This window comes from Dendrobates tinctorius, unplaced genomic scaffold, assembly GCF_039654945.1.
Source record: "Dendrobates tinctorius isolate UK_male_01 unplaced genomic scaffold, ASM3965494v1 ptg000249l, whole genome shotgun sequence".
Taxonomy (NCBI): domain Eukaryota; kingdom Metazoa; phylum Chordata; class Amphibia; order Anura; family Dendrobatidae; genus Dendrobates; species Dendrobates tinctorius.
The window spans coordinates 101,594-116,868 of NW_027361916.1; the positions used below are offsets into that span (position 1 = coordinate 101,594).

Here is a 15,275-nt window from a genome sequence, read left to right on the forward strand (position 1 = left end):
GAAGATGAGTCTATGAGGAACGTGTTCAGCTGCCGACTCCGAGGAGGAAACTGCTTGTTGTCTGTGGCCTAAATATATAGGTTTTATTAGTAGATGTCAGGGAAGAAAACTAAACCCTGTAAGATAATAAATCTCCTCATATGTTTCCCTTATTATCTCCAGTAATTGTATTATTACACCAGATTCTTATGATGTTACATCGGATCATCTTCTTCTCATTCAGGTCTCTACAATATCGGATCCTCTCAGTGAAGATCTTCTACAAAAGAGAATTTTTCCTGATTTACCCATCAAGGATGGATATGGACAGAGACAAGATGGCGGAGAGGATATTACACCTCACCCTAGAGATCCTCTTCCGTCTCACTGGAGAGGTGAGAGATTCTGATGATGTCACATAACATCATTCTTATCTATGGGAATAACAGATGGACAGAACTGGAGAGGTGAGGACTCTGGAAATGTCTGTAGTGAGATTTATTAATGTGTCTCTCCATAACCAGGATTACACAGTGGTGAAGAAGACCTCTAGTGATCGCTGTCAGGACCCTGTGTCTGAGGGATGGGGAAGACCCCTGAGCCCAATCACGGGGCCTCCACCTCACCCCCTGATCCATGAGGACATCAATCACCAGAAGAACCTAGACCTCATCTACAAGATGATTGAGCTGCTGACTGGAGAGGTGACATTGCTGGGAATGCTGCATTATTATTATTTATTTATAGAGCACCATTGATTCCATGGTGCTGTACATGAGAAGGGGTTACATACAAATTACAGATATCACTTACAGTAAGCAAACTAACAATGACAGATTGATACAGAGGGGAGAGAGAACCCTTCCCTTTCGGGCTTAAATGCTACAGTATGGTGGGGAAGGAGACAGTAGATTGGGGGGTTGCAGCAGCTCCAGTGATGGTTAGGCGGTAGCTCCAGTAGTGGTGAGGAGCCAGCATTGCAGGCTGTAGGCTTTTTTGAAGAGGTGGGTTTTCAGGTTCCGTCTGAAGGATCCGAGTGTGGATGATAGTCGGACGTGTTAGGGCAGGGAATTCCAGAGGATGGGGGCTATTCGGGAGAAGTCTTGGAAGCGGTTGGGTGAGGAGTGATTAAGCGTGGAGGAGAGAAGGAGGTCTTGGGAAGACCAGAGATTACGTGAGGGAAGGTATCGGGAGATTAGTTCAGAGATATATGTAGGAGACCGGTTATAGATGGCCTTGTAGGTCAGTATTAGTAATTTGAATTGGATATGCTGAGGGAATGGGAGCCAGTGAAGAGATTTGCAGAGGGGAGAAGCGGAGGAGTAGTGAGGAGAGAGATGAATTAGTCAGGCGGCAGAGTTAAGGATGGACTGGAGAGGTGCAAGGGTGTTAGCAGGGAAGCCACAGAAAAGGATGTTGCAATAGTCGAGGCGGGAGATGATGAGGGCATGCACAAGTAGTTTAGTAGATTGAAGGTTGAGGAAGGGACGGATTCTGAAAATATTTTTGAGCTGGAGGCGGCAGGAGGTGGAGAGAGCTTGGATGTGCGGTTTGAAGGACAGGGCAGAGTCAAGGGTTACTCCGAGGCAGCGGACCTCCGGTAGGGGGGAAAGCGTGATGTCAATTGTTATAGAAAGGTCGGGTAAGGAAGATTTGTGAGATGGGGGGAAAGATGACTAGTTCAGATTTGTCCACATTGAGTTTGAGGAAGCGAGAGGAGAAGAAGGAGACTATGGCTGATAGACACTCCGGGATTCTGTAGAGCAGAGAGGTGACGTCTGGGCCAGAGAGGTAGATCTGAGTATCATCGTCATAAAGGTGGTACTGGAATCTGTGGGACTTTATGAGTTGCCCCAGGCCAAGTGTATAGATTGAGAAGAGTAGGGGTCTTAGAGCAGAGCCTTGGGGGACTCCAACAGAGAGAGGGTGGGATGAGGAGGTAGTGTGGGAGTGGGAGATGCTGAATGTGCGGTTGGAGAGGTATGAGGAGATCCAGGATAGGGCGAGGTCTTTGATGCCGAAGGAGGAGAGGATCTGTGGTAGGAGGCAGTGGTCAACTGTGTTGAAAGCAGAGGACAGGTCTAGAAGGAGGAGTATAGAGTATTGTCCGTTAGCTTTGGCTGTAAGTAAGTCGTTAGTAATTTTGGTCAGGGCTGTCTCAGTGGAGTGATGGGGCGGAACCGACATTGTAGATTGTCAAAGAGCAAGTTAGATGAGAGGTGGGAGGAAAGTTCAGCGTGGACATGCTGCTCCAGGAGTTTAGAAGCGAATGGGAGCAGCGATATTGGGCGACAGCTGGACGTGGCTGTTGGGTCGAGGGTTGGCTTTTTAAGGATAGGCGTGATTGTGGCATGTTTGAAAGCAGAAGGGAAGGTACCAGAAGTTAATGATAGGTTGAAGAGGTGGGTTAAGGATGGGATAAGTGTGGTGGGGAGGAGGTGGGATGGCATAGGGTCAAGTGCACAAGTGGTAAGGTGTGATTTGGAGAGAAGATGAGCAAGCTCCCCTTCAGTGATGTTAGATAGGGAGGTTATGGGGTTTGGGCATTGGTCTGGTGTGCAAAGGGGTTGTGGTGGTTGAGCAATAAAGACATGCCGTGTTTGGTCTATCTTGGTTTTGAAGTGTGCGCGAAGTCCTCGGCAGAGATGAGGGAGGTTGGAGGGGGCCAACTAGCAGTAGCCATGGAGCGTACCTACGATGATTCTAGACGCCTCGACACAGCCGGAGAACTAAATAAGCCTAAAGCAAGAAAGGGGAAATCTAAACTGCCCCAGAGCAGACCCCAAAGGAATAGATAGCCCCCAAGCATACATTGTCGGTGAGACAAGATGAAAACACAAATGCAGGTAGGAAAATAGACTGAGCAAATGATGGGGCCCACACTGACTAGACAGGAAAGGAAAGACTATGTCTGCAATCACGCAAAAAACCCTGCAAAAAATGCCCAACACGTCTGATAGAAAAATACTGAAGTCACTAGACTTCGCCCACTATATCAGCACTCTGGTATATTCTGAAAGCAGAGCAAAAAGAGGCCAATCCAATAAGGGACAAAAACAAACTGGCACAAACAGTAACATAAGGATGGAAATTCAGCACAGCCCCCGCCGGGGCTGGCTGACCACAACTGTTGTGAATTTGCTTTCTGGCCTGCTTTTGAGTACCCTAGGATCTGCGGTGCCTCCTGAGGTCTTAGTTCACCAGCCTAAACCGCAGATCCTAGGGTACTCAAAAGCAGGCCAGAAAGCAAATTCACAACAGGCGACCAAGTTGATGGCGGATGCAAGAGTGGCATTGTAGAAAGTAGTGTCAGTGTCATGAAGTGAAGATATGGAGGACAGTGGTAGAATAGAGTCAGAGAGTGTGCGAGTGTCTAGATGTGTGTGGTTTCTGTGGGGGTGCGCATGCTTCTGGACATCGGTGACAGGTGAGGAGGACAGGGATGAGAAAGTGAGTAGATGGTGGTCAGATAGAAGGAGATGGGAGGTGGTGAAGTTAGAAAGAGAGCAGAGGCGGGTGAAGGCCAGGTCTAATGTATGTATGTCCGTCTGTGTGGGTGGCTGAGGAGGACCACTGAGTAAGTCCAAAAGATGAAGTAAGGGACAGGAGTTTGGAGGCTGCTGAATGGTGTGTGTCAATGGGGATGTTGAAGTCACCCATGATGATGATGGGAATGTCAGCAGAGAGAAAGTGAAGGAGCCAGGTGGAGAATTGGTCAATGAAGGCAGTGGTCGGGCCTGGAGGTCGGTATATGATGGCCACTTGGAGGTTGGAGGGAGAGTAGATGCGGACAGAGTGGACTTCAAAAGAGGGGAGGACAAGGCAGGGAAGAGGTGGGATTGGGTTGAAGGTGCAGTTGGAAGAAAGGAGAAGGCCCACTCCTCCGCCATGTCTGTTGCCAGGGCGAGGAGTATGGATGAAGTGGAGGCCGCCGTAACCTAGCACAGCAGGGGAGGCTGTGTCGGAGGGTGTCAGCCAATATTCAGTGAGGCCAAGGAAGGAAAAATTACGAGAGGTAAAGAGGTCGTGAATCACATGGAGTTTATTGCAGACGGAGCGGGCATTCCAGAGTGATCCAAAGAGTGGGAGCAGGGTGGTGGGTGTCAATGGCACGAATTTGAGGTGAGAAAGATTTCTGGTGTTTGTGTTGGTTTGGGAACGATAGAAGGGGGTAATGATGGGAGGTATGGGCTGTGGGGGTCCAGGGTTGGGAGATATGTCACCAGTAGTGAGGAGAAGCAGAGAGAGGGAGAGCATGTGGGAGAAGGAGGGTGGGTGGCTTGTTTTGTATTAGGAAAGCTCTGAGGTCGAGGGGCAGGTCAGCAGAGGAGGTCAGGTAGGGAGGCAAGAGGGAAGGAGAGATTATTATTTGGCTAGCAGGTGCTGGGGTTTGCGGATAGCGAAGGAGAGTAGGGAGTAGTAGAGTCAAAACTGTTAGTGCGTATGTCAGCATGGTGAGAGTAATTTAGAAGGCAAAAGAAATTTAGTACATGTAAACGCAGCGGTTAGGCTACTTTCACACTAGCGTCGTGTGACGTACGTCGCAATGCATAGTTTTGGAGAAAAAACGCATCCTGCAAAGTTGCCCACAGGATGTGTTTTTTCTCCATAGACTTGCATTAGCGACGCATTGCGACGTATGGCCACACGTCGCATCCATCGTGCGACGGATGCGTCGTGTTTTGGCGGCCGCGACGCACACAAAAACGTTACATGTAACTTTTTTTTCTGCGTCGTGTCCGCCATTTTCGACCACGCGTGCACGGCCGAAACTCGGCCCCCTCCTCCCTGGACATTACAATGGGGAAGCGGATGCGTTGAAAAACTGCATCCGCTGCCCCCGTTGTGCAAATCTTTCACAATGTGCATCGGTACGTCGGCCCGACGCATTGTGACGGGCCCATACCGACGCTAGTGTGAAAGTAGCCTAAGTCGCACCTTCTGGTCACTTCAGGCTCATTTCAGATGTTATCCTTAGAAAACATCCTTGCAAAGACAGACCGAGGTCAAACAGACCTCTACGTCTGAATCTAACTTAACAGCACATGAAAGGGCCCAGGTGTGATCAGAAAGGGAGGAGCAGCAGGGAGACTGGATGCAGACACAGGAGATGATTAATTAAAGTCACAAGAGGAAATGCAAAGGGAGAAGGTATTGCAGCCATAACATATACCCGTGATAGCAGACAGGTACAGGGGTGATTGGGGTTCAGGAAAGCTGGGTGATGATGGTATTGCAGCCTGAACACATACCATTGATAGCAGACAGATACAGTGGTGATTGGGGTTCAGGAAAGATGGGTGATGATGGTATTGCAGCCAGAACACATACCTGTGGATGAAGCAGATCGATTGTCAGAGTGATAGTAATAGTGAAGCATAGTAATAATAATAATGAAGCATCTATAGCAGGGAATCATTTTCAGGCATATTTCAGATGTTATCCTTAGAACGACAAAATTGGTATGACAGACCGACATTATACAGTAACAGTATGAAGGGATCGGGGGATGACGGTATCATTGTATGTGTCAGGTTCCTATAAGGTGTCAGGATGTCGCTGTCTATTTCTCCATGGAGGAGTGGGAGTATTTAGAAGGACACAGAGATCTGTACAAGAACATCATAATGGAGGTTCCCCAGCCCCTCACATCTCCAGGTAATAGACAGGACTAAATACACACGGCCTATAATTATCTGTATGTAGAGAATGAAGTCCCTGTATGTGTTTCCTCCAGATCTATCCAGTAAGAGGACAACACCAGAGAGATGTCCCCGTCCTCTTCTTCCACAGGACTGTAACCAAGAAGATCCCAGTGCTCCTCAGGATCATCAGGTAGATGGAGAGAAGGTGTCAGGAGATCTCCCCTATGATGTGTAGACGGCTGTGAAGGTCTTGTGCTCAGTCTTGTTTTATCCACCAGTATTATATGTTTTATACTTGTGTAATGAGAACGGTGGAGATGGCAGGATTAGAGCTGACACCAGTGACTGGAGATTAACTTTTTACCTCCGATCACAGCTGAGCGGTCATGCTGTGTTCTGACAGTGTGGGAACCACGGCACGGTACGCTCTGAAGGAAAGCAAAGATATAATGGCAGTAAGAATTCGGATTCCAGGCAGGGAACATAGCGGAGACACAGAGCAGGAAGAGGTCATTAGCTCAGGTTTGCTGCACTATTGTGGCTTATAGCAAAGGTTATGTACTGCCGCATGTAACCGGAAAGTTCCTGACTGCATAATGCAGAAGACGCATTCATAAAGTGTTGTGCCTGCCGTCTGATGTATATACTTCACATCAAGGTCTTGTTAAGCAAAGGAAAGTCTGTTTTTGAACTTTGGTCTCCCTCATTCATCTCCATACCATCTGGTCTGGGCCTACAACGACAGCAGCAATCTGCAGAGTCGGGAGTTAAGACTCTGCCAAATATATACAGTGGGGCAAAAAAGTATTTAGTCAGTCAGTCAGCAATAGTGCAAGTTCCACCACTTAAAAAGATGAGAGGCGTCTGTAATTTACATCATAGGTAGACCTCAACTATGGGAGACAAACAGAGAAAAAAAAATCCAGAAAATCACATTGTCTGTTTTTTTTTTCATTTTATTTGCATATTATGGTGGAAAATAAGTATTTGGTCAGAAACAAGCAATCAAGATTTCTGGCTCTCACAGACCTGTAACTTCTTCTTTAAGAGTCTCCTCTTTCCTCCACTCATTACCTGTAGTAATGGCACCTGTTTAAACTTGTTATCAGTATAAAAAGACACCTGTGCACACCCTCAAACAGTCTGACTCCAAACTCCACTATGGTGAAGACCAAAGAGCTGTCAAAGGACACCAGAAACAAAATTGTAGCCCTGCACCAGGCTGGGAAGACTGAATCTGCAATAGCCAATCAGCTTGGAGTGAAGAAATCAACTGTGGGAGCAATAATTAGAAAATGGAAGACATACAAGACCACTGATAATCTCCCTCGATCTGGTGCTCCACGCAAAATCCCACCCCGTGGGGTCAGAATGATCACAAGAACGGTGAGCAAAAATCCCAGAACCACGCGGGGGGACCTAGTGAATGAACTGCAGAGAGCTGGGACCAATGTAACAAGGCCTACCATAAGTAACACACTACGCCACCATGGACTCAGATCCTGCAGTGCCAGACGTGTCCCACTGCTTAAGCCTGTACATGTCCGGGCCCGTCTGAAGTTTGCTAGAGAGCATTTGGATGATCCAGAGGAGTTTTGGGAGAATGTCCTATGGTCTTATGAAACCAAACTGGAACTGTTTGGTAGAAACACAACTTGTCGTGTTTGGAGGAAAAAGAATACTGAGTTGCATCCATCAAACACCATACCTACTGTAAAGCATGGTGGTGGAAACATCATGCTTTGGGGCTGTTTCTCTGCAAAGGGGCCAGGACTACTGATCCGGGTACATGAAAGAATGAATGGGGCCATGTATCGTGAGATTTTGAGTGCAAACCTCCTTCCATCAGCAAGGGCATTGAATATGAAACGTGGCTGGGTCTTTCAACATGACAATGATCCAAAGCACACCGCCAGGGCAACGAAGGAGTGGCTTCGTAAGAAGCATTTCAAGGTCCTGGAGTGGCCTAGCCAGTCTCCAGATCTCAACCCTATAGAAAACCTTTGGAGGGAGTTGAAAGTCCGTGTTGCCAAGCGAAAAGCCAAAAACATCACTGCTCTAGAGGAGATCTGCATGGAGGAATGGGCCAACATACCAACAACAGTGTGTGGCAACCTTGTGAAGACTTACAGAAAACGTTTGACCTCTGTCATTGCCAACAAAGGATATATCACAAAGTATTGAGATTAAATTTCGTTTCTGACCAAATACTTATTTTCCACCATAATATGCAAATAAAATGAAAAAAAAACAGACAATGTGATTTTCTGGATTTTTTTTTTCTCAGTTTGTCTCCCATAGTTGAGGTCTAACTATGATGTAAATTACAGACGCCTCTCATCTTTTTAAATGGTGGAACTTGCACTATTGCTGACTGACTAAATACTTTTTTGCCCCACTGTATGTTCGGGCGGTGTAGAAAATTGCTTTGGAAAGGCTTCTGGGATTGACTTTGAGATTGCTCCTTGCAGACCGGGGGGGCTGGACCCTCATCTGACCTTGTTTTCCATGGGCACACCGCTGGTGAAGGTTCCGTCTCTGCCTGCTGCACGCGCCATCTTCCTACTCTGTGGTGACGTCACCGCTACCCGGTGTTCAGGCGGTGGGGAGATTTCCTTCTGAACAGCATGTGCGTCCTGCCTTAGGCTTGCCCCTTGCTGACCGGGGGGTTTTCGCCCTCCTCTGCTCAAGTTAAGGCAGGGCACATTGTTGGTGAAGTACCTGTGGAGGATTGCTGCGGGCGCCATCTTCCTCCACCTTCAGTGATGTCCCCAGGCGCGACCAATCAGCGACGCGGGATTTCCGTTACAGACAGAATTAGACGATTATATATAGCTGACCCGTGGAAGCGCTGTTAGGCCGTCGTCAGAGTTTGCTCACTCCTTTCTTCAGCCTCCCGGCCATGAAGTTTTACACTTTTACTACAAATAAACTACGGACTTTCAATCAGTGAGTACTGCAGTCCTTACTTTCTTTGGTGAAATTATATATATAGATAGATATGTGTATGTATATATATATATTTGTCAGAGTCATATCTCCCGACTCTGCAGATTGCTGCTGTCATTGTATTATTACACAGGATTCTTATGATGTTACATCGGATCATCTGCTTCTCATTCAGGTCTCTACAATATCGGATCCTCTCAGTGAAGATCTTCTACAAAAGAGAATTTTCCTGATTTTCCCATCAAAGATGGATATGGACAGAGACAAGATGGCGGAGAGGATATTACACCTCACCCTAGAGATCCTCTTCCGTCTCACTGGAGAGGTGAGAGATTCTGATGACGTCACATTACATCATTCTTATCTATGGGAATAACAGATGGACAGAACTGGAGAGGTGAGGACTCTGGAAATGTCTGTAGTGAGATTTATTAATGTGTCTCTCCATAACCAGGATTACACAGTGGTGAAGAAGACCTCTAGTGATCACTGTCAGGACCCTGTGTCTGAGGGATGGGGAAGACCCCTGAGCCCAATCACAGGGCCTCCACCTCTCCCCCTGATCCATGAGGACATCAATGACCAGAAGATTCTAGAACTCATCTACAAGATGATTGAGCTGCTGACTGGAGAGGTGACACTGCTGGGAATGCTGGGACATTACACAGTAACACTATGAAGGGATCGGGGGGATGACGGTATCATTGTATGTGTCAGGTTCCTATAAGGTGTCAGGATGTCGCTGTCTATTTCTCCATGGAGGAGTGGGAGTATTTAGAAGGACACAGAGATCTGTACAAGGACGTCATAATGGAGGTTCCCCAGCCCCTCACATCACCAGGTAATAGACAGGACTAAATACACACGGCCTATAATTATCTGTATGTAGAGAATGAATTCAGTCCCTGTATGTGTTTCCTCCAGATCTATCCAGTAAGAGGACAACACCAGAGAGATGTCCCCGTCTTCTTCCACAGGACTGTAAACAAGAAGATCCCAGTGCTCCTCAGGATCATCAGGTAGATGGAGAGAAGGTGTCAGGAGGTCTCCCCTATGATGTGTAGACGGCTGTGAAGGTCTTGTGCTCAGTCTTGTTTTATCCACCAGTATTATATGTTTTATACTTGTGTAATGAGAGCGGTGGAGATGGCAGGATTAGAGCTGATCATAGATGGGACTTCTCCATCTGTCGGTGACTTTTACAATATTTGTTTCAGGGTGAAGATCTGACCCATATTAATCCTACAGAGACATATGTGAGGGGTGATGAGTGGTGTAAAGAGGAGATTCCCACATATGACTACCCAGGTGAGTAGTAACCACTGAATGCAGAGAAGTCACAGATTCCTCTCAGTCACCGGCTGTGGCTGCTTTATCGGTGGTGTAGTCCGGCCGTATTACCATGATCACCATTTTGCCTCTAGACCACAACATTCTCCTCCACCCAAAACTGTTCACATGACTTTGGGCATTGAAAGCCCTTTTCCATGGAACTTACGACCTGGAGGATCCACCTACCCCCTGGGATTAGTGTGAGGGTGATCCCTTAAAGCGAGATCTATATGATTGCTTGTACCTGACCCAATATAGGCCGAGTGCACGCTTAAAGAGTCACACCGAACACAGTTAGGCCGTAATCACACTACCGTGTGTGATACAAGAAACGCATGAGTCTCTCGCATCAACATCCGGCGCTGCCGCCTGTACTCAGGACCGGAGCTGCGGCTGCATAGAAATACATGGCTGTTGATGCAACAGACTCGTGCGAGTTTCTCCCATCACACACAGTAGTGTGATCCCGGCCTTACATATCTGCTCTTTTCTCAGTAAAGGCTTGCACACAACTGAAGTTTATTCTCAAGACAAAGAGACAGGAATTAGCCATTCTCTCCTTCACATTAGGAGCCGCTGACCGTTACCTGCCCAGATCTGTAACTATAAAGCCAAATGACAGCGTACGTAGAATGTGCTGACAAGATAGAAAATCACTTGAAGAAAAATCTTATGCTGGGCCTATAAGAGAAAGCGGAGGGTAATGATGCTGTTGGCTTCCTAGATCCCTGAGATCTTATCGGATGAATCTTCTCTCCCTTCTGTGCTGCTGAATGTCTCATGGTCCCTACAAGACCAGGTCCAGTCTTTCTGGCCAAACTTCCCTTTTATGATTAACAACATTAAGGCTGCGTTCACACATCGCGAAAATGCGAAAAAACAGCAACCCATGCAATCCTATGGGATTCCGCAATGCTGCGCGAATGCTGTGGCTTTTCCCGCGACGGAGTCGATTCGTGGTAAAATCCGCAGCATGCTCATTAATTTGCGGAATCGCGGCGATTCCGCCCACATAGGAATGTATTGTTCTGCTTACTTTCCGCATGTGGCTGTGCCCACCATGCGAAAAGTAAGCAGAACATTTGCGGATGGTACCCACGGTCCGGAGGAGAGGAGACTGTCCTCCAGGCTCTGGGTACCATATCCCTGTAAAAAATAGAATTAAAATAAAAAAATTGGGTTATATTCACCTTCCGGCGTCCCGCGCAGCGTCCCCAGGCCTCAGCGATACACGCGGCAGCTCCCGTTCCCAGTGATGCATTGCGATGCGTTTGCTGACGTCGCGTGTCGCGATCATGTAGCGACGTCAAAGGTCATTGCCGCAATGCATCACTGGGAACGGGACCTGCCGGAGGATCGTGGAGGCCTGGGGGCGCTGCACGGGACGCCGGAAGGTGAATATGGCCGATTTTTTTTTTATATATATTTTTTTTTTTTTTTACTATTTTTAACATTAGATCTTTTACTATTGATGCCGCATAGCCTCAACAGTAAAAAGTTGGTCACGCTAGTCAAACACTATGTTTGACAAGTGTGACCAACCTGTCCATCAGTTCTCCAAGCGATGCTACATATTGCTTGGAAAACGCTAGCATTCTGCAAGCTAATTACGCTTGCAAAACGCTAGTTTTCCGTGGGAAAATCGTGGGAATTTAAAATGCGATTTTCCCGCGGAATAAAATTCCGGAATTCTCGCGGTAACTTCCGCGGGAATTCCGCAACGTGTGCACATAACCTCACTGCACATTTAGGCTAAGTGTGAATTTCTGTCCAATAACAGCAGAGTTTCCCTTTATCCTGACTTTTCAATTTGTATTAAAACCAACTAACTTCAAGGAGGATTGTGATAATCTCCAGGATAAACATTCCACCTGTGCCATGATAGATCTCTAAGCTGTGCGTGGCTGATGGCTGTAATATACATTTATTCCCGCCTGCAGGAGATGTGTTGGCTCCAGCCCTGGTGTCATGGATTCACTCCACGTCATACATTACAATGTTTTTGATCCTACGGAATTCAGATTACTGCACAATCTCTCCTGAAATGGGGAGCAATATTATTCTCTCTAATCTTCTGCTCAGGATCCATAGTAGCTCCAATGGTCCCCCATAAATGAGGGCAACTCTGGTTTACTGTTGTGTAATCTGTATTTGTAGTTTTCAGTTAATGAGATTCTCGTGCTCTGGGGCGGGGCTGTGGGCGGGGCTGTGGGAGGGGCTTTATGTGGTGCTCTGATTACATATTCATCTGTATTGGCTTATGAGAGGTCGCTGATCCCTCACTGACCTGCCCCATTATTACATAATGCATATAATAGCATTGATATTATTGTTGACTAGAGGTGTGCCCGATGTTATCGCATCGAGAGTGAAGTGTGTGTGTGTGTACATGTGGGTGTATGTGTCCCGCAGCTGCCTGCGCACCCACCTCCGTGCAGTCACAGCCGGCAGGAAAGAGGGTGGTTTGCGGCCTGTGCTGGAAATGTGTGAGTATGTGTGTGTGTGTGAGTGAGTCCGTGTGTGTGTATGTGAGTACGTGTGTGTGTATGTACATGGTGGGCAGGCAGCGGCAGGGGGTGCCAGCTGGCAGGAAAGACCGTGGCTTGCGGCCTGTGCTGGAGATGGGGTGCGGCGTCACCAGATGGCGCCCGCACCCCACCTCCAGCACAGGCCGAAAGCCGCGGTCTTTCCTGCCGGCTGTGACAGAGGTGGGTGGGCAGGCAGCGGCGGGTCCAGTGGTGGCGGGAGGGTCCCGGCGGTATCCTGCTGGTGGTACTGAGGAAGGGCCTGGTATCACCAGCGGGTGCCTTATTGGAATACCCATCACTTTGGTATTCCAATATAGCGGTTGGCTTACTTCCGGTGCGGCGCGGTGGATTGTGGGATTTGAGGACATCCAGACGGAAGTGGATGACAGACAATTTAAGGTAAATATATATATAGATAATGCCTATAATATTGTGGCTATTGTGAGGCTTAGAAGGAAAATTACATCCAGCAAAATGTCACCGGCGGCCCCTGTCCAGTAGCCTCTATCTCTTACTTATAGATGCTACTGCGCAGGCGGGTCGCCCTCCCAGGGCTGTGGGGTACTCGGTACCAGGTTGGTATCAGCAGGATGTGTCACAGCAGCGGTGACCCGGTCCGTGGTGCTGGGCGCCCAAGTAGAAGGGGGGATGAATGGTGAAATGTAGTTGATAGATGAATAGTTCGTGACACCACCTGTGGTGTTCGGCAAGTGAGGTGTTAGGCCGACGCTGCATGCAGATCCTCTGGGGCTGGTGGTGTGTTGCAGCCAAGATGGTGCAGCTCCCCACAGGTGGAGCTGTAGTCCCAGGGCAGTGTAGATCTGGGGGTAGAGGAGAGGCGCAGGCAGTGTAGAAGCTGGTACCCAGATGTAGCGGTGTGGGGTGTGTTGGCGCAGGAATAAATGGAGGACACTGGGGCATGTAGTTCTAAAGCTTTACTCACAGTCTGTTGTGCAAACAGGTGCCTGCCTACGTGCCGTGTCCTCCGGGTCAGGGGCTCAGTCAACCCCCAGGCAAGATAGGATGCTCCTTTCCAACACTCCGCCAACATGTGCCTTTCTGAACGTCTCCTCTTATAGCGCCTATAAGTGAAGTACTCCCAGGACTGAGTTACACTGGAGTTCCTCCTGGCCGATGTTCTTATGAACTTTCCTCACACGGCAGACAGCTGTAGCCTGCTTCGGGGACTCCTTGCTTCCTAGTCCCGGCTCACTATCAATGTTGCTGTTTTGCCCCCAAGTCTGAGATGGGAGTAGCGCAGACTCCTCCGGTTTCTGTTGCAGGACCATTAGTATCCAAACAACCTCGGGGACCGGGCCCCAGCCTTGCGCTTAGAACTTCTAGGAAGGGCTCTCCTCTAACCCACGTCCTCTGTTCTCTTTTACTCCTCATGTTCCGTACTAGTCTTTCCTTCTTATGAAAAGTCAGGTTTCCGTTCAATCTCTTTCTCTTTCTTTCCTTTCCCGTGCCAGTAGGCTCAGATCACTGAGGTCTGCTGCAGCACTCCTTCCTCCATCCCTCTCAGGGATCTTCTCTCTCTCACACTCTCCGACTGAATGCCTCACTGAATTCACTGAACTGAAATCCTAAACTTTCCCGCTCATTTATGTATTCTAAATCCACCCGCCTCATAGCATGTTTCGTGTTCCAACCAGGGAGCCGCAATGTGGCTTTGCTACACTACTTTGTGGTGAGGGGTGCAAGTGTTGTAGTGTGGTCAGGAGCTTCCACCTTATCTGGATGGTGGGGCACCACACCTCAGGAGGAGGTGCAGTACCTCTGTGGCGACTGAACCCTCAGGGGCGCCACACAGGCGTCGCCATCGCCGGTGACATTTTGCTGGATGTAAATATTTTTTTTCTAAGCCTCACAATAGCCACAATATTATAGGCATTATCAACAGTAATATCAATGCTATTATATGCATTATGTAATAATGGGGGCAGGTCAGTGAGGGATCAGCGACCTGTCATAAGCCAATACAGATGAATATGTAATCAGAGCACCACAGAAAGCCCCGCCCACAGCCCCACCCACAGCCCCGCCCCAGAGCACGAGAATCTCATTAACTGAAAACTACAAATACAGATTAAACAACAACCACAAGACGGATTTCATCACCAGGTATCATTGTAATCAGTATAACGGCGCTGACCTGACAGTGTCTGTTGGTTACTGAGCACAATCCTGCTGACAGGTTCACTTTAAGACCTCTCAGCTCTGCACTATTATACACAGTTCTCTATAAATGTGTAATATTTCTTCATGAAACTCCTCTGACAGAAAATATTGGAGCTTACGATAGTTTAGATTGTGACGTCACCGAGCCCCATACTCTAATTACCCCAGAGAGGTTTCACCACTAGCTGCTCATTTATTACTGATGGAGACTGTGGAGTTTGATCATCTCAGTAGTTCCTAATCAGGCCCCATTTTTAATATCTGATGTGTGTCACTTTATGTGGTGGTAAGTTTGGAATTCTTCACAAAGGATAATAGAAAACAAATGGATCTTACAAATTATTTTCCAGCTTCGCACTATAACCTACATACGATTGTACACTACTCTCTGGGCACATGGCAGTGTTCAGAAGGGAAGGAGCGCCATTTAGCTATTTGAATGCAGATCTAGCTGGAATAGTTTGCAGACACAATGTATTGGGAGCACTGTTCATGGTCACCTGGCAGCTCAAGAGATGTCCACCATGAACATGCTTGGCTCTATCTTCTCTGCTTTCCATATCCCAAGAATTGCCTTGCTCATCTAACACCCTTACATGGAATCTGGACTTACACTGGGACCCCTAGGCTTGGACCATGGTGTTACCTGCTATTCTGTGGT

At 47.9% G+C, this 15,275-nt stretch overlaps 2 protein-coding genes across 2 annotated transcripts in view; both read left to right on the plus strand.

The window, feature by feature from the left end:
* The first annotated feature begins 229 nt into the window (after positions 1–229).
* On the plus strand, positions 230–4,560 carry LOC141063238 (oocyte zinc finger protein XlCOF29-like). The gene is made up of 2 exons (XM_073557305.1): positions 230–374; positions 504–4,560. Exons 1-2 carry the CDS (start codon positions 297–299, stop codon positions 735–737), a joined length of 312 nt encoding a protein of 103 aa, XP_073413406.1. The 5' UTR covers positions 230–296; the 3' UTR covers positions 738–4,560.
* A 4,754-nt stretch (positions 4,561–9,314) lies between these two features.
* The window catches only part of LOC141063239 (uncharacterized), a 54,282-nt gene continuing 48,321 nt past the window's right edge, over positions 9,315–15,275 (plus strand). Inside the window, exons 1-3 of the mRNA XM_073557306.1 lie at positions 9,315–9,414; positions 9,498–9,592; positions 9,791–9,881. Coding sequence (XP_073413407.1) covers positions 9,330–9,414; positions 9,498–9,592; positions 9,791–9,881 — 271 coding nt within the window. The 5' untranslated portion in view covers positions 9,315–9,329. The remainder of the gene's footprint in view (positions 9,415–9,497; positions 9,593–9,790; positions 9,882–15,275) is intronic.